The following is a 21,213-nucleotide window of genomic DNA, read 5'->3' as shown; positions in this document are numbered from 1 at the left end:
CCTTATAAGAAAATTCAATTTAATCAAATTTTTATAATATCCAGAAATTCTTTCATTTACTTAAATTATGGGGTACTCCATTTAGCCCGCAAATAATGAAATTTTTTTTTTTTACGGCAACTGAAAAATTTTTCTATTTAATTTGGATATCCACAAGAAAAAAAAAAACGTATTCGAGTCTGAAAATTTGATGTATCCTGAAGTACCCCGTTTTGTCCTCCTCGCTTCTTCTCTACAGACAGTATTTTTGAAATTTTCAGTAATATCTGCTTAACTAATCCACGAATAGGGATTATTTTTACAGCGATTAAATTGTCTTTCGAAATGGGAATCTGATATTTCTTTTGCTGAACAGGCAAGAAGAGATTGTCAATCATTTGAAGAAAAAGAAAAAAATAGTATCGTTAAAACTATCGTTTTCGATGTTTATATAAACCTTATTAAACAATTTAGATCGACCTTACAACAATAATGAATAAATACAACATTAAAGTTTAGATAAGAGTTTTGAATATATTTATGAGTTATATCATTAAGCCTCAACGAAACTTTTTCAATCTCACTTCCTGCAGTTCAAATTTAAGGATGAATATTTTGACTCAGGCAACTTCCTTTCATTAATTTTTCATGTCTTTAGTGAGAAGTTTACAGTTCCGTAATAGATTGTCCAAAAAAAAAAAAAAAAAAAGAAACCCTACATATAAACTGATCAAGAAAATTTCATGTTTTTGTGGAGTTAAGTATTTTTTGAATGGATGTTGACATTGGAAGAATTTTATTTTCAAAGAAGTAATAGCAATATTCTAAAATAAAATGGATCAGACGTAAAAAGTTTAAAAATAACTTTTCCCGTCAATTTATTACTTTTTCACTTCTCTTCTGTGAAGTGAAATGGTAAGAAGCCATAGATGTAGTACTTTGTCCCTATAAATCGTGACTAGAAGCTAAGATACGTATTCGAAGTCTTCGTGTCACTGCACTTGGATGTAAAAGCTTTTTCAAGAATGTGCAGATTCAACCGTCACACATAAAAAATTCAATTGAGAATGTCACCAGTATATATATTTATGAGTATAAACATATTAACATTTAAATATTTCTCTGACAATTTGAGAACTAAATTATAAAAAGGCTTCGAAACGAAATTGATTCACCGTTGAAGTGCTCGAAAATGTATTTATACTAATGTTTTCGAGCTCTTAGAGCTCGAAAGCAGCGGGAAGTTTTGGGGCTGGCTCCCGTGGGGCCAACTGATGCTCAGATTTCTTTCTGTGTAGAATTATTATTTACACGAATTGTAAAATAAATTAGAAATATAGTTTTTTTAATGATCCATAAAACCAACACTTTAAAAATTTTTTTAAGAGACTGAATTTATTCCACCTTTGAATTTTGATCTAGTTTTGTATAAAAACAGACCCTGATTGAAGAAAACAATCCACTCAATGGTGAATGTATATCTATATTAGGGTGACCTCAAAAAACCGACTATTTTTTTTTTAGAGTCTTTTATCAAAATTTGTTGGTTTACGATGTTTCAAAAAGTCTTCAAAAATCAGCTCGATAAAAAATTTTCAAGAGGTCGCTCACGAATTTTGAATATAACAAAAATGATCGAAATTCGAATTTTTTATTTCAAATTTTTTCTTTCTCGTGGCAGCAATAGTTTATATTTGTGAAATCATGACTACGCTGAAAATTTAAGCCCAAAATTTAAATATTTAAACCTCGCTCAAGAATTTTGAATGTTCCCAAATGCTGTCGAATGCTGTATTATGGGAACGGTTCCCATAATATTATAGGAATGGTTCCTATAATATATATATATATAGGAACCATTTCCATAATACATAGGAATACTTCCTATAATTTTCTTTTTATGTAGAAGTAATTTTCACACTTTTCTTTGAGTTAATATTTTCATGATAGTATGGGAACCATTACCACAATATTATAGGAACCTTTCCTATAAATTATAGGAACCATTCCTATAATATTATAGGAATGGTTCTTATAATAGTATATATAGAAACGATTCCCATTTCGATTTCCAAATATTTGTATAATCATAGTAAAAATATATCCAACCAAGTAATATTTTCTTGATTTAAGAATTTTGATACTTATTTTAAGAAAATATTCTTGGTTGGAGTAAATTATTACTAAGATTAAACAAATAAATTTCTCGGGAAGATTCAAACACTCAGATACTTAAAAATAGGATTTTTTTTTTAGTGTAAGATCTAACCTCACTATGTTTTGGTAGTTTTTTTATAATTATTATTTTTCATAACTCAAAAAAAAGTCATTCACTCCGCGGGATTTTTTATAATGTAGCAGGTGGAATACTTCATTTGTAAATGGATAATTCGGATATTTTTTTTTTTTATTTATCTAATTTTAACTGTACAGCTGCTTTGAACTATATGATATGCCATTGCTTATTACTCCAGTTTTATTTAACAATTTAATTATGTTAATAAGTACACGAATATATTTATTTGTTTATTTATGGAAATTTTTTTTGTCTAACTTCCTGACGATCTATCTTTTCTTAAATCTTTCTCTGCTGCAGCAAATAGTACGCGCATTTTAAACATTGGTGGACCTTAAAGTAGTTCTCTCGCAAGATAATCGATATTGGTGTTATGTTGTTCACGTGTTAGTACCTGCACGACGCTTGCGGATTTTCGGCTGCACATCACTCTTGCTTTCCTACACGTCAGTAAGTGAGCGATGGTCTCGTCTTGGCTATGATAAAAACGACAGCTTTAGCTTCTGTAACCTCTTTTTCCACGCCTGCCAATATTGCCGCACCTCAATCTCAATTAAACTTCTTTTAGCTCGCTACTACATTGTTTGTATCTCCAGGAACCTCTATAGCTAGCTGCGCTTATATAGTGAACAGAATATGAATTCACTTGCCTTGTCTTGCATATTGCTCTCGATTCTCGTTAAGAGATGGTTGAAGTCCATTTTCAGCTTTTGTTATATGATCTCTATCTCACGTTGATGCGATATGAAGTCTGGTATATCTTCACGTTTCGTCTCTTTCAGAGCTTGCATGACAGTTTTGTCTCATATTAACGGTTTTTCGATTGTAGTATTCCTGCATTTCTCTCTGAAGCATAGCTTTGACTATCTATTATTATCTGTTAGGAAAATGTTCGTCATATACCTCCATGACCTCTTTCGTGTCCCATAAACTTCACGAAATGCCAGCTTCTGATCTCAAAATGTACTTTAGGATATTCTTCACAATACTTACACCATTTTATAAATCTTATAATCCTTAGTCAATATGTTCAATAGGTTCGAATTTGGTGCAGAATCTTAGCATACCTAAATCATCCTGGGATTCAAATGCTTCAATGCCAATGTGCTTTATCGTCTCGCTGTGAAGTGCTTCAATTGTATTTAGCATTCTTTCTCTTACACTAGACTGTATGAAGCTGTAATGATATCGACGAATTTTTTAAGTGCTTCTTGTCGTTGAAAAGATGGCTCATAATATTGGGAAGTTGCAATGCGTTTTTTTGTTGGGTTAGCCTTGGACAATTAGTGAGGTGATTGACCGTAACAATTTCGTTGCGTCCTGGACAGGTAACGGAGTTAGATTTTTTCATCAAGTGACCCCGTGAGAACTGCGTCTGCCTAATTCTTAGTCGTGCATAAACATTGGTCTTTTCTCAGCCTGAGCTGTTGGAGGTTTCCCAAATGTTACTTCTGATTTGGAGGTGGGTATGATTTTTCGAGGTCCACAGATGGTTTCGTTAGGAACTGATATTTTACCTTTATTTTTGTAATCTTTGATGGGTATCGGTAAATTAGTTAGGTCGAATGCGCATTTGTAATCCAGATAACAGTAAATACACTTTTATCTTGATTACTTTCAATTGTTTTAGATAAAAGCGTTAATTGCAGATGTGATCACTGGTGATGTGTTTTGTACAATAGTTTGCTTGGGATTTCTGAAGATACTTATTGCTTCCTAGCCATTTACTTAATCTGCGCTATAAGGTTGGTGAGGACTTTGTAACCCGTTGCTAGCAGCAAGATTCTCCGGTAATAACCCGGGTTAGTGAAATCGCTAACCTTGCTAATTGTTATCATTGTTGTGGTATTACATTTTTCAAGAAGTATACCCATATTAATCACATTTAGCAGCTTCTAATACATTTCAGTAGAAATATCCTAGAAAAACTCTATTATTCATTTTCTCTTGCAGCCTGGTCATTTTTCATCTTATCAATGGCGCCAATAAGCTCTGTTAGCGTACACGCGACATTCAGATCTTTGTGTGTGTTTTCAACTTTTTCCGGAGCGACTTACGTGACTTCTTTGTTTGCGCAATGTACTTCGCGCAATGTCTTGATACCACTTTTCGATCGCTCTTCGCTTGCTTCGCATTTGTTTTTCAAAAATTTAAGAGAAATTAGATGCTATTCTGACATTTTTAGAGGTGAGTTGTGTGTGTATGTGTGGATGTAATCCTCTCTGATCTTCTTAATGAATCATTTTGTGACATTTGAAAGCGTCTTTTTAAACTGTTTAGATTAAACATAGATTTCGCGCAAATTTGAGATCCTTCAATCAAATTTATTCTGAGATATTTAAAAAGTATGGAAAAGAAATTGTTTCGTGTCGTTTTTCTCGAATATGCTAAAAACTAATGTGAAACCAAAGCATCCATAAAATTATTATAATAATACAATAAAATGCAATACTGTGTCACAACACTTGCTACGTGCGAGAAACTTATCAATAAGCTTCAATAACAGTAACTTTCAAATATTATAATAATTGTGATGCATAATAATTTTTTATAAAAACATAATAACTTTGCGGATGCTTCACTTTCTACTTCAAGTTTGGTCGCCAGCATAATAAAAATTGGTAGGTTCGAGACAACACTTTTCTCCGTGTACAAAAAAGTTTGATTTTGCCACATTCATTACCATAAAATTCTCATCGCGTAGCAGTATGAATCATTTTTAAAACATCATATTTAGGTTTAACGATTCAAAAAAAAAACTTGAAGGGTGAAATAAATTTGAGATACCCTCGAAGATGTACATACTTCAAGAATTTGTAAAAATCGTTTTTGTTTGTATTTTTAAAAATATTTAAAAAAAAAAAATTTGGAAATTCAAATTGTCACGAAGTTATCAACAAATGAGAAACTACGTCAAAAATAGATACGCGCGCAGGTGTAGATATTCACGATTTTCATTTAAAACTTTAAACTTATTTATTTCTTGACTACTTTCTTGGCCAGTGTTTGCATGATAACTTGAAGAGTTTGCAATATTTTTTTTCTTTTTTTAAAATTTTCGGAATTGATTTCTTTATAGTGTATGGCGCCATGTTTCATACAATTTTTTCCTTATAATATCGGCGAGGAATTAATAATAATAATAATAATACCTACATAATAATGTACTGTAACTTCTACGGTATTTGATTTTTTTTTAGATTAAAAAACCAGTAAAAATTGCTTAGCTACTTCTTTTAGAAAAATTGTTTCAGTAAATAAAAAAATTCCTTGTTGCCTAAAAATATCCATAGCTTTTGTGAAAAATCAAAATGAAAAATCTTTATAGAAGCTATTATTTTTTCAATTCTATCTGCCGTAATGAAACATGTTAAAAGTAATAAATCACGGTTTTATATTATAGTAGAATGACTGATATAATGAGTTAAGAAAGTGAGATTGAGTCAAAAACAAGTGAAAGAACTAATGGAACTGCAAAGAAATTGAGTAAAGACGAGGGTAAAGAAAATAAGTAATGGACTTGACAGGTTGCTACTACCAAAAGAACTATACAGATAGGGAGGATTGTAGGTTACAAGCTACGAAATTCAAGACAAAAAATTCACGGCTCTATGAACAGGGGAAGAGAAGTAACATTATCCTCATGACGGTGAAATATATCACGACGTATACCCGGAAGCGACACTCAGCTTGCAAAAATAAATCACAAATCACTCGGTTTACATTTAAATTTACATATAAATATCATTTAAATCAATGAAATTTAAATATTTCTATTTTGTCGAAAATAATTTTATATTAATCATTGCATTTGAGAATGTTCGAGCCCTATAGCTTCACAAAGATTAAGATTTAACTTTGAACTTTCGACGAAAATGAACAATGTTCGAAAAATTTGGAAAGGTATGGTTTCTACCCCGATTTTCGAAAATTGAGTTTTCATCAGATGTCGAGCTTTTGAGACCCTAGGGAGCTATTCTGACTCTTTTCAAATGGGAATCCCTGTCTATGCCCGTGTCCGCGCATGCGTGTGTGTGTAAACTAATTTTTGTCATATAATATTTTTGGAACGAATCAACCGATTGGCATCTTTTTTCCTGCTGTCGAAAGAGCTCATTAATACTTGAATCAATTCCACAGGGAAAATTGTTTTTACACAGGTTAGATTTATTTGAATATTACATACAAATATTTCGCGACAAAACAGATGTAAATACATATTTATTTTTCTTTTTTTAGAATCACATTTTCCTAATCAACTATATAAATAGATAGTGCTTTTAAAATTCTTTTAGTATAAAGCTTGATTACTGTCTTAGTTATTATTTTTGCAAGTTTGTTACACTATTAAGGTTCTACAAAGTCAAGTTGTCGTGTTACGAGCCATTGTCCCTCATTTCCGGTTTTAATCGAATTCCAAGTTTCCTGGCTCTTCAACACATTAAGTTTTGTCTCTAGTTTTCTCTCTATATGCTTCAACTGCAACGATTCATGAATATATATGCACATATATATACACACACGCATGCACAACAGGTGATCGAACATTTTGAGAGTGAAAGAAATCTTCTACACGAGAAAATTATGGTAACTGTTCCTAGAACGTTTTTGAATTATCGTCCCATCACTTCAAAGTCACTCTAAAAACCAGTGTGTTCTTTTAACATACTCTAAATATGTTTCGTGTTTAAGGCTATGAAAAAATTATGTAATTTGTTGTAGTCAGTGAAGACATATTTCAAGATTTGTTAAATACCAATAGCTTGCTTATAGTGTTCCAATTTCATTTGATAAATGTGTTGATTTCGATTACACATCTGGTTTTAAAGTGATACCGTGATAGTAACAATTACATAAAATTGTGAGATATACCTTCATATTTCCTGGCAAAACTTTTCACAACTATGAATACCTATGAATTACTATTAGTATGGTAACAGTTCCTATGTCGTATAGTTATTGAAAGATGGTAATGGTTACCATGCCCATAGGAATAGTTTTCATAGTCACATAGTTATAAATCCTAAATTCACATTGGAATGGTACTTCGGAGCGCCTGGGAGTAAACACTATATATCATGGGAAACATTTCAATAATTTTAAAATATTCCCATACAATATGAGAACCACTCCCATGAAATATTGTAACCGTTACCGTAAATTTTTCTCTGGGTATAGATCATACACTAGGCGCAAAATAGTGACTAGCAGTAAATATATATATATATATATATATATATATATATATATATATATATATATATATATATATTTATTAACTTTGCCCCCCCCCCGTAACTTTTAAACTATTTGTCATAAGAACTTGGGCTTCGTAAGTAGTTCTATGGAATATTAAATTTCTTATAGAATTAGGCTTAGTTTAGTTTTTTTTCTAGAACATAATTTTTAGATGTTAAAGAAACAGAAAATTTTAAATAGCGAGCTCCATATTTTAAAACTAAGCTGAAACATTTTTCCCAAAGGATATTTTTTAATAAAAATAAAAAAATACATTTTCTTCACAGTTGTTTTTTAAAAATAAAAAAAATGAAACTTTAGTTTTTGTTTGGAGCACGAAAAAAAAAAAAAAGATTATTATGGCCATCATAATAGAACTTTGCGATTGTGGCGATACTCGTTTAACTATTTAGAGGTTAGTTTAGTTAGAGTGGAGTGCAGCGACGACAGCAATAATATCGCACACAAGACTCGAATGGATAGCTACGATAGCTATGTAAATTGCTAGAGCTATATAGATCGTTCTCTTAACAAAACCCAGTGATACTTGAGATGCTCCCAATCCAGAGAAATTATTTTTCGCGAACCGTAATATCTATATACTTGATTTGCTATACGGTATTAAGTCAAATATTAAGGTTAGAATATAGCCATTTCTATATCCGAAAAATATATATTAAATTGATCATTGGTTAGGCTCGACAATAAAAAAAAGCGTCATAAATGGGCGTATTTACAAGCGGTGTGAATCCGAACTACGCGTGAACAAACACAAACATCACTATTTACTACTCTCTCATTACTCACTCTCTCGCTGAGTGCTCGTTTACTATCTCACTTTACCATCGACTTTTGGTTGCTACAATAAACGATGTGTGAACGTGTCGCCTATGCTATGAAGCAAAAACCAATGTACGTTCACAGGTGCAAATGAAAATTTCACATTCGGCGTACATATAAAAAGAAAAAAAAAAAAAGTAACAAATGAATAAAAAAAAAGTAAATGTTCGTTCACTAAATGTTACAGTGACATTTTCATGATCATTCGTTAAAAATATTTTACTGTATGCTATTACGATTGAACTAACGTATAAACGAGGCGTAGTCATTAATTTTATCATACATTTTTTTTTCTTTCGCTAAACTATGATTGTAGGAATATTTTAAAATACTTTGTTTGAATTTGTTATTTTTAATTTTAAATCGGCATAAAATACTCGCCGCAGCGCCAGTATATCATGCGATATGAATAATCTATCTATTAGCACTACATGATCTTATAGTTAAATGATTTTATGATAATTTATAATATTATTATTAAAAACAAATGAATCAATAGAAACATCTACAGTTTTAAATACGTCAAATCTTGAAACATAGTTCGTAAATATTTTTCGTTGATAAAACATGTAAAAATTAATTTATTATTACATCATACAACAATTTTTTAACACAACTCTATAAAGTTTTTTCAAATTTCATTGTTAAATCTTTAATCCAAAAAAAATATACTTAGTTAATAATCCCAATAAAGTTTTTAATCCTTCTTCGTCCCTCTAGAGCTAGAGAGTCTCTAAATTTAGAAATTTGAATTTTTTTCTAATCTATGGATACCATAAGAACAAACAACTAATTACATGCCTTTGTGTTACTCGGAGAATTATGAAAGCGTATCCAGTGAATGAAAGGATTAAATCTACATAGATCTACACTTTAGAACCAAGCGTGTAATCAAAATGAACACACTTGCCAAATAACACTGAAAGGCCATAAGCAATCTGTAGATATTCAATACACCGTGAAACGTGTTTTAAATAACTACAAAAAACTACAGTTTTTGCTGATGGCCTTAAACATAGAACACGTTTATTATGTGTGAAAATAATACGCTTGTAACACACTTGGTTTTACAGTGTAACTTGTTCCATTTTTAAGATCTACGTAAGTCTATGTGGATTTAAGTAGATCTACAAAGATCTATGTAAATCGCTGTAGATTTAATAAAGCGGATGTAGGTGGGTATGCGTAGATCTACATAACTCTATATAAAGGTATATGTAGAATCTATGTAGATCCAATGGTGCATGAAAAAAGTGTCTACGTAGATCTGGGTATAGATCTATACAGATCTACGTAAATCTACTTGTCTACATATATATATATATATATATATATATACGAAGATCTAATCCATTTTTTCATAGGATAATTTTTTTCCTTGGATAAATGAAATATGAAATTAATTTTATCGATAAATTAAAATTTTTTGAAACATTGGTGTATGTTATAATATATGCCCTTATGCTGTAGCAACTGATTTCTTTACTATAATATACGTCTGCTACATGATTACTTCATAAAACATTCATTCATAATACGTTCGTTTAATTACTTGTAATTTCTAAGGATAGTAGACAATAAAAATACAATTGAACAAGAAAAACAAAATGAAAAAAAAAAATAAGTAAAACAGCTGCCGTAACTACTAATTTCGTAAACTGATACTAATCTTGGTACAATGTATACGATTAGCATCGGTTTTTTTTTTTTTTTTCATGAAAGGATTTAAATAATGATTTTCAATAGAGTTCAATTATAAAGTAATCGGAGGCTTATGCAAAAATAACTAAATCAATTCATAGCGTACGCCGGAAATTATCATGAATATACATACATAAAAGCGTACATGAACAAAGCAACCTAAACCACTAAAAAAAAGAGTTAATAAATTCGACTCTTTTATATGAATATCAAAGTGAAATGGTTCAAAATTACATTATACTTGTTTATTAGATACTTTCATTGTAATTCAATCTTTTAATACTAATTTAGTATTTTACTATACGAACAACGGTTTAACCAGAGTGCATTGGTTCAATTTTTTAAGCAAAAGTAGACTACATGCGCTTTAGGTCTACAATTACAATTGTTTCAATAAATTCAAATTTTTCACCAATTTTATGATTACAAACTCCTTTTTAAAAGTCTGAAGCTTTACTCTCTAAATCTGAAACAGTGATTATTCACTGTTTCACAGCTATAAGTATGCCAAGTGGTGTACTTATAGCTGTGAAATAGTGTCTATCGATGCTGCCATTCTAATATGTCGTATCCCATATTTGGGAAATATTTTAGGAGACGATAAAAACGTTTCGCGGTCGGCAAAGAAAAATTATTTGTATTATGTTCGCATTGGTATAACCTACAAATTTATTTTCATATTTTTATAAAACACAGGAATTTGTAGTGAATAAATAATTTTAAATTATATGTTGTAAGAAGAGTCAAAAATTATGCATCATTGCCTTCTTACTCATGTCGTTAATTGCTTCCTTGAATTTAACTTAAAATTAAAAATGTTAAGCGCGACTAAACCTATACAAATGTGGGATATGACATATTAGAATGCGTGAAAGTCTACGTGCGGGATATGACATACACGGAAAGAAAATTAGGGAAATGGTTCCTATAATTTTGTGAAATTTCATCCTATACCAGTATAGGAATGACGACCATAAATTATGGGAGCAGTTCCTATAATAATAGAAATGTTACCCATAATTATAGGAACTATTCCTTTAATTATGGGTATGATACCCATACCTTTCCTATGATTATAGGAATGGTTCCTATAATATTATGGGAATCGTTATCATAATATATGGAAACGATTACTATAAATTATAGGAACCATTTCTATAAATTATAGGAACCATTCCTATAGTATTATAGGAATGTTTCCCATAATATTATAGGAATGGTTCCTATACTATTATAAAAACCATTCCCATAATATTATAGGAATGGTTCCTATAATACTATGGGAATAGTTCTCATACTATCATGAAAATATTAATTTAAAGAAAAGTGTGAAAATTGTTTCTACACAAAGAAAATTACAGGAAGTATTCCTATGTATTATGGTCATGGTTGCCATAAACTATAAAAAGTATTCCGATGTATTATGGGAATAGTTCCTATAATTTATGGGAATACTTCCTATAATATTATGGGAATCATTATCATAATATAAAGGAACGATTACTATAAATTATAGGAACCATTTCTCTAAATTATAGGAACCATTTTTATAAAAATATAGAAATGGTTCCTATAATAGTATGGGAACGATTCCCATAATATTATAGGAATGGTTCCTATAAAACTATGGGAATAGTTTCCATACTATCATGAAAATATCAATTCAAAGTAAAGTGTGAAAATTACTTCTACACAAAAAGAAAATTATAGGAAGTATTCCTATGTATTATGGGAATGGTTCCTATATTGGTATAGGAACTGTTCCTATAATATTATGGGAATGGTTCCCATAATGGTATAAGAATGGTTCCTATAATATATAGAACCATTCCTATAATAGTATGGATACAATTCCTATACCATTATGGGAACCATTTCTATAATACATAGGAATACTTCCTACAATTTCCTTTCCCTGTATGAGAAAATTTATTTAAAAATACTAAATAAACAGTTTGACCACTAAAATTTTTACATAAGCTGCACATTATTACAATGGTTCTACTTTTCGAAAAAAGTGGAAATGTCAAATTTTGTGAAATACGGGGTATTAGAATGACAGTACCGATATACACTATTTTTCATCAGTTTTCACTGTTTCACATTTAGAGAGTACGTTTTTCCGAAATTGTGATCGAATAGTAAATAGAGTTTCTTAACCATTATAACTATTGTTTGCTTGATAAACGAGTGTTACGAAGGAGGATTAAAAAATTTAGTAACTATAAATAAAAAATATATATTTTTATAGAGTATTCATAAATATTTACGATGTTCCAAGATTCTTAATATTAACGTGTGCCTGGAGGCTTGAATAAAATTTTCTTCTAATGTCAGTTAAGTTATGAATAATAAATTTGTAACTATTTTTATTGTTTTTTTTATAACTTAAGATATATGTAAAAAAGTTACGTAAATATGACGGATACTTGGCAAGTGAATATGTCGTTAGTATAAAAGTCTTGACATGTGAAAAATACGAGAGTAGAAAATAGTTAATAGATGAACACAGCCGTTGTCCTACATATTTTCGTAACTTTTTTAAAATATAACACTATATATATGTATATACAGTGACAGTATATATACATATATACAAGGATGTATTGATGAGTTTTTATTTTAGATGACGCGTGTTTTTTGTTTCAATTCGCAATGATTGATGAAAAAATGACAAAGATGCACATGTTTTTTATTTCAACGACTTGACACTCGTTTCAACTATATTAAAAACTATATGAAAATATAAATATTTAAAAGTCCTGTGGAATTAACTGAAGCGAGTGTTTAGTCGTAATGCATTTTTAATTTGGCAACGTGCTATGCCACTAAAGTATATGAATGTACGATATTACAAAAAAGTCAATAATATGACTGAATGTGATATCCTTGTGTATAAAAAAAAAAAAAATAATAATTAAAATACATATAAAACTTACTTATTGTAAAGCACTATGTCAGGCCGCCAAATATGATCGGAAGGCACGTGTAACATGTGTACACCTCCGTACTCCTTCGGCTCCCATCGTAGCTTGTAATCGTACCATGACTTGAAACAGCCAATAAAAATAAAAAAATATAAACAGATTATTGAAATGCCACGAGAGAAAAATTAGTTAGAGGAAGGGGGGAGGGGAAAATAGGTCCCTTCAATTTTGGGGACCCACTTCGCTCGAAAATTATTCAAGGCACTCAAAATTTTAAGGGCCCCCCTTCCTTATTAGGGGAGAGTGGGGCAAAATGGGCTGACATTATCCGCATGAAAATATCATGTATGGTAAACATATATTAAACAAATGTTACAGATATGAATATATATGTGACAATACTTGAAATCTTATATAGAACTATACATGGATTTTGGACGATTTTATTATAATTCTAAATATGTTTTTATATATTTTCGTAAAACTTTAATATATTATTTATATTTGAAAACTTATAATTTTAATATATTTAAAAATAAATGTTATTTATGCATGGAAACAAATAAGAATACATACATAATTTATCATTATATGGCACGATATATGTACCATGTATTTAACTTTATAAATTTTTTTATATATTTCGATTTATAGGACCATATAAGTCTCCCCATATATGTAAAAATAAATAAAATCTATTCTTTTCTGTCTTTCTCTCTCTGTTATAAGATTCAAACATTGTATTCAGAATATATATATATATATATATATATATATATATATATATGTGCTAGCTTACAAATTTACATATATAGTTATTAATATATGTATAAACTTACGTATATAACTAATTATATTAAAACTTACTATATTATATATAAGACAATATATATCGTTTTTGGCAACTTATATGGTCCCATATTGATTATATATCTTTCCATATATACTTATCATATATAGTAATTTCATGCGGGTAATATTACATATAAGCCCTCATTTCTGAAGGGCCCTCCCCTCCACCTTTCCCTATTTGTTTTTATAATTCATTTTTTATTTTGTGTGGATTATATACAATTGTTTCAATGGTAATGAATAAATAAAAAGTATTGGTGAAATATGTATTAAATTATTGGCATTGTTGAAAAATAACTGAAGCGTAAGTGAAACAAAAATCGAAAGATTTTAGAAGTAGAATGTGCTGTCAAACGGATATGGAAAGTGTATTCAACCGATAACAATATAAGCTTTTATATAGATTTTTATGTACTTGAACGAGTAGAAAAATTCTATAGCATATATTATATATTATCAACAAATTTATTCCATTGATGTGCACTTCTATCTAAATAAACTATTATTAATAAAGAGTTTTAGAATACTCTATATTGGTATTATTACATTCGAGATTAACTATATTGTTGCTGATATAAAAGTGATGAATGCCATTCACAATTCATTACTTCGGTATAAATTGAATACAAACGGTAATGCCATCAACATTTGTATTCCTATGCACGAGTAAATTTTTTTTGTTTGAAGTGATACAGTGAAAGAATGAGATTTGATTGGCTACAATGCTGGATTGCACTGAGCTCCATCTGTTGTGGAAAAAATTTTCATATGGGAGCTGCTACAATCTACATTGTAGTGACTACAATGTACATTTAACTCAGTCCCATCTAAGATTGAATTATTAATGGTATTAATATAAAAATTATAATAACAATAATAATAGCTGCTTTCTTTATAAGGATACAGTATTTTAAACATAAATAGTTGGAAAATTTTTAAAAATCAATAAATATATGTACGTTATTTATATGATGACAAAAATGATTCAATATCAATTTATTAATTAATAAAAAATGTGTAGTACAGCCATTTAACCCATAATGTTATGGTAATAATTATTTAGGATAATCGGATATAAACTCATAATTTTTGGGAAAAGTTTCCATAACTATGGAAGCAATCCCTATAACTATGGTCAAAGTTCCCATAATATTATGGTATTCGTTATTGTAACACTATGTAGTACTACATAAAAAAAATAATCGGTAGCAGCTACCGTTTATTTTTCGGTAGACGCTACCAATTTTAATCGGTAACAGCTACCCATTATTCGACGGCTACCGAAATAATCAGTAACTGCTACTGAAAAAATTGGTAGCTGTCACCAAAAAGTAATCGGTAGCGGTTTCTGGTTATTTCGGTAACTGCTACTGAAAAATTAGTAGCTGTCACCGAAAATTAATGGGTAGCAGCTACCGATTATTTTTCGGTAGACGCTACCAATTTCAATTGGTAACAGCTAGTGATTATTCGACGGCTACCGAAATAATCAGTAACAGCTACTGAAAAAATCAGTAGCTGTCCCCAAAAATTAATGGGTAGCGGCTACCGATCGTCAATCGGTAGCTGCTACCGATTATTTTTCTCCGTGTATGGTAATTGTTTTCATACTACTATAGCGATCGTTACTATGTATTTCAGTAATAATTACCATAATGACGTAAGAATTATTACCATAATTGTATAGTAACTATTCTGACATTGTATAGATATTGCTACCATAATTTGTATGGGTTCTATTCTCATAATCGTTATTTCAAAAAAATCTGCTAGCATACGATATGAAAACCATTCCCATAATATATACCGTAACCTTTACCCTCAGTTTCTATTGTAACGCCAAATTAAATAAACATGTATAATAATTATCATGACCATAGTTTTTATCTAAATATCCTACATAGCATTTACAAAGGACAGCCTTAATTTATACAATATTATATTACGACTTGAGAGTATTTTAACTAGAAATAATGACATTGTGACACTTATTTTGCGTAGTAAGAAACTTTGCTGATTCAGAGAAAATCTTGCACTTTGCACCATAATATAATAATAATAGCAAAATGTCGAGATTAAATTCAATATTGGCGTTTCTCAAGGAACAGAATATAATGATCTTATGCATGTGGGATCAAACTAAGAGCCTCTATGAATCTATTCCCACGAGATCTAGTTTCCTTCGTCCCAGGTTTTAGTAGATCCTTCTGTAGTACCAATTCTATGCTCCGGCGACGTACACTTTGGCCAAAAGAGAACGTGACTTCTTCCTCTTACTAACATGGAATGCGCTGAGAATTGTCAACGAGGGTAGATATAACATTCGATTTGACTGACAATAGGAAAATAGTTTACTTTTTTTGACTTGCTTCTATATTTTTATATATGCTAACCTTATAACTCAAACGATTCGACATTTTTAGTATCCGATGAGTCATAACGAATATTTTTAATTTTTGACTATAAGCCCTTAATATCGTTCATTTTGAGTTGTATAGAACAAAAAATGCTGATTTATTGTTGATTTAACAGAAAAAATGAACATTCATTTTAAATATGAAAAAAAGTAATCAAATATACCCTACTCTAGAATACTTGGAATAAAAGTGAAAAAAAAAAAAAAATATATTTTGCACTTTTATTTAAATTTCAAGTCCAAGTAACACGTAAAAAAGTACTCATATAGTGCACATCCGAGTGATATTATACAGCAAGCACAACGACTGCATTCTAGTAGCAAAGTATAGTATCCCCAACAAAGCATCATCTTCGTTTCTTAACATTCATACCACCTGCTTGGTAAAGTATTTGCTCTCCTTCTTCTTAAGTTAAATCCCGCTTCTATACTTTCATACTTTCCTGCATCATTCTTCTCTCTAAAATTTCCCTCGTGCCATTGCTTCCTGCTGCTATCTCGACTTCAATCCCCTCTAGACGTACATAACGTGACCGTGCAGAATAACATCAGTACAGAGCCTTGGTTCCCTTAAGCAAGCTCTTGAGGCATGTACGTGAAACTTTCAAGTAATGGCTATACGATGTGTACGCCAGAGCTACCTTAGATATCTAGATATCAAGCTAACAGCTAACAGCTATAGCTGTTAAGCCTTCATCACTGGCACAGACATTCCCTGACAATCTCCAGGGACTCGTCAGAAACCTCGTATAACCTTTTAATTCCTTAGCACGTGAATATTCACTCAGGTATTTTTAGTTCGTTAACGATGCAAGTAGTAATATTCTTAGTAAATAGTAAATTGATGGTTAATTGATTTTCATTTTTGTTAATATGAATATTAGAAAGTTATTTTTATCCATTAGTATCACATAATCAAGTTCAAAAATAGTTTTTTATTTCTGCTCTAAAAATTAGAAGATTCAAAGTCAATTTGTTATCGTAAAAATACACAAAAAATGTTTATTCGTGTTGCATGAATTCAAATGTATTGCTTTATGATCCTTTATATAGACATGAACAAACTAACATATTTAACATCTACTTATGCTGAGCGAAAAATGGACCACTAAAAGGTATTTACTTCCTTTGCTCAAGAATTATCTTAAGAACGATTATCACATAATTTTTTCCAAGCTTTTCAAAGTTCACATTTACTGTACAAATGCAACCAAGATAGTACCGTTTATCCAGTTGACTGCGAATAAAGAAATAAATAAAATAGTTTATTGATGAGTAGTTGAATACATTCCAATTCGTTCTATACTCTATGGTGACATTGTTACCTTTTTTCTACTTATTTCCTGTTACAGATTTGTAGTTTAATATTAACTAAATTACAGTAACTCTAATTACTTATGAATGAAAATTTATGCTATCCCTGCGCTCAAGCGCTAAGATTCTCACTCGTTCTTTTGTGATACAGCGCAACCTGTCGGCACATTCTGAAACCGACCAGTTTCATAATCTGTTACTTATCTGACTTATATCATAAATAGTCATTATTGACCGTTCTTTACACTTAGATTGAATATTTTGAACGTTAGTAACAAAAAAAAATGTACGTAATTTATCTGCAAAATCTTTATTTGGACAATAACGATTTTAGGATATTTGTATAAATTTTATGAGATTTTTTTTACCCAAATTCATGTAATTTTACGTATACTTTTGGCTCGCGCGTGAAACTTTATATTCGTTTCTAAAAACACATGTCTCAAACTTTTGGCTGAGTGATTTTTCAAATAGATAACTTAATTACAAACTCACATGGAAATGGAAAATTTATCTTCCACGTAGATTATTTTAATAATACATAGAAGAGACATTGTTTCCATATAGTGTAATCCGAGAGCTTATATTGTATAGGACTTAATTAAATTGTTTCATTGAAATGGTTTCTATGATAATGCATACACTTCTATTTTGTCAAATATCGGAATTACTCATATAACTATATACTTATGACAATAGGAAAATTCCTGAGACATTATGATAATAAATTCCACTTTTCAAGTTACTAATGCTGTAATCATATCGAAAAAGTTTTCTCTTTTGCCACAAATTATAAAAAACAAAATACACAACAATATATACTGAGAAAAACAAATTTCAAATCATGGTATACTCTTATCACAAGAAATAATGATGTTAACATTTTAAAACCTAATATATTTCTGCTGCAAAAATTTTAAGATTTCATTCAAAATAATTTTCTTAATCGAAGAAATCCAAGTTTATTTCAAGATATTATGATATTTTTTATTACAATAATGTAAATAAATTTCGATTTTATTTTGTTGAAAAAATGATTCTTTGCGTTAGTTCTTATCACATTCCTACATTGTAAAAAATAAACAGAGTTAACGCAGATTAAATCTGGAGTGAATTCGGAGTGAATGCGGACTAAACTAAAATCCAAATTACTCAAAAACAATGCCGCTGAAAAAAGAAACTCTATTTGCAGAGGCAATTCTTTCAAAACTACGAAACTCTGAATGACGGAGTGAATTCGAATTTAAATAAAATCCTTAATCATTTCGAATTCACTTCCTGTTTTCTATAGTGTACAGATAGTTAGTAGACGAAAAATTTTTTTTTCATTTAACGATTATCAAACTGTAGTATCTCGATTTCGTCTACAAATCAAACGCAGAATATTAAGGACTCTACTCATTCAAAATTAATGTAATCGTATTTACGTGCCTACAGTTATCTCTACTGATACAGTAAAATCTCCATAAAGTTAACTATTCTGTCCAGTACATTCCATAAATTTAACCATCCTTTAGTTCCCACAATAACAGTAGTGTATTTCTTCTGCTCGCTGGCTTGTGCAGTAAGAAACGGCCATTGTTTATGTTAAGACTGAACATGATATCATAGGTGCTCTTGGAGAATTTTAAATTTCGCGCCACTAAGATTTTTTTTTTATTGGTCGCGCGAAAAATCAGTATCTAAGATAGCAATTCTTAATTTGACCAATCATTACTTTTTAATAGATTATGCCATAAATTAATTAGCTTTCACTAACAAGTCACGTATTATACCTAAAAGTAATAATATTTAGTTACTTTTTGAAATAATTGATAGTAGTTTTTAGGAATCTACAAAAATTATTAAACTACTTTGCATTAAGCACATAATAGTGCTAATTATTGATAACAGATTCCACTTTTCACTATTACTTATTAATTTTTAATATTCTGTTTTTTCCGTGTAGTCAGAATTGCTTTCTAAGATCTGAAAAAGTTAAAATCTGATCAAAAATCGATTTTTGAAAATTAGCTTAATATCAATAACTTCCGTATTTTTATTGAATTTTCAAGTAAAAAAAGTTTTAATGATGAGGAAAAAATTCTGATCACGATAATAAGAGAATTTTTATTTACTTATTAGCGTTTAAGGTGTGTACTTAGAGATTAAAAATATTTTCTCATTTTTAAAGACAAGTAGTAGTTAATTGGTTCATATGTTTAATTTTGTTTGCATCCAACAACTGTCTCTTGTGTTGGAGATATAGTTTTATCTGAGGATTTTCGAGTGTTCTTGGCAGTTGGCGCGCATACAAAGAAAGATGAACAACTCGGTAGCACCCGTGGTGATATCATCGGCCTAGATCGTACTCCGCTCTATATAATACTATACTATAGTGTCATGTACTATATTGCATAAGTATACTATAGTGTAAAAGAGAACGCATGGTTAGGAAAGCGGATAAAAGAGTGGATGTGCTTACAACTACGTTCTCAATTGAAATGGTACACGTACTAGAGTTTTACCATAGCTCGGGTCTGTATCACAACGACAAACACATAAATTTTAAACTTCATTCTTCAGGTCCACGAACAAAATAAATAGGACAGGCGCCATCGAGACTCGCAAACATTTTTTTTTTTTTTTTTTTTTTTTTTTTTTTTTTTTTTTTTTTAATAATTTGCACCAAAGAGATTCTTAATAAAGAAACAAACGAACAACTAAATAACCTCAGCTTCCTGTTATTTTTTAAATTATAAATGTAATAAATAACTAGTAGTAATAGGTATCTATGGTCAGACGTGTCCAGCAGTGATTTTATTAAAATAGTGAAATACGACATATGGGATAAATTATAATATATATAAAAATTTTTTTAATGCCATTTTGGTCAAAAGCAATAAGTATTAAATTCTACAATATGAATAGAATAACATATATGTATTTTTTCGAAAATAATTGTCTGTTCGAAAATAGTATACATCTACTATTCTTATTGAATGAGTTGCTTAAGGTATTAATAACTGTTAAAGTATTTGTAAAATCTATTTAATGATCACACCAACCGATCTTTAAACATCTAAAAAACTGTTGTATGTTGAATAGCTAGATACTGTTTAGTGATATCTCGTACTTGTAATAAGCAGTTCACAGCAAGTGTACATTGAGCTATTCTGATGAGTCTGATATGTACACTGAGACGAAACTGCCCGGGTCGAAAAATTTGATCTGTTTTAAATAAAATACAAATTTTAAGTTATTTCTATTCAATTTGACTTTTTCTTCGTATTCAATTACATGGGAAATTTATTCGAGTTTTTTCCATACTATTCCTTATTTAGACTATTTTCAGACTTGTTTTCAATAATTTTTAGTTCAGCTTTGGTCGTCTGTAGATCAAAAACAGACATTTTTTTCAAAATATTTTACCTTTTTTTGTTTTTATTCAGACCAAAATTAGACTATTCCTGTCTATTATTTATTTTTTGATCTGTTTTTTGATTGTCTTCAGATCAAAAACAGCTTAAAATTTTCGTACAAATTTAAAAACAGATCAATTAGTTCAAATACAGACCAATTAGTCCTAATATAGTCTAGTTATACTAAAACCATATCAAATTTTTCGACCCGGGTGTTACATTCAAATTGAAATACTTGAACAGTTACTA

The 21,213-nt window shown here is 29.8% G+C and overlaps 1 protein-coding gene across 2 annotated transcripts in view; it reads right to left on the bottom strand.

Annotated features, from left to right (window-relative positions):
* The window catches only part of LOC103569095 (acetylcholine receptor subunit alpha-like), a 250,877-nt gene that overhangs the window by 114,607 nt on the left and 115,057 nt on the right, over nt 1–21,213 (bottom strand). The window contains exon 4 of one of the 2 annotated variants that reach the window (XM_008546202.2): nt 12,994–13,103. In XM_008546202.2, coding sequence (XP_008544424.1) covers nt 12,994–13,103 — 110 coding nt within the window. Of the gene's footprint in view, nt 1–12,993; nt 13,104–21,213 lie in introns of those variants that run through there. The other variant, XM_008546203.2, reaches the window with a different exon arrangement.

This window comes from Microplitis demolitor, chromosome 5, assembly GCF_026212275.2.
Source record: "Microplitis demolitor isolate Queensland-Clemson2020A chromosome 5, iyMicDemo2.1a, whole genome shotgun sequence".
NCBI lineage: Eukaryota > Metazoa > Arthropoda > Insecta > Hymenoptera > Braconidae > Microplitis > Microplitis demolitor.
The sequence above is the reverse complement of the archived record's forward strand: the minus strand, read 5'-3'. Positions and strand labels throughout refer to the sequence as shown.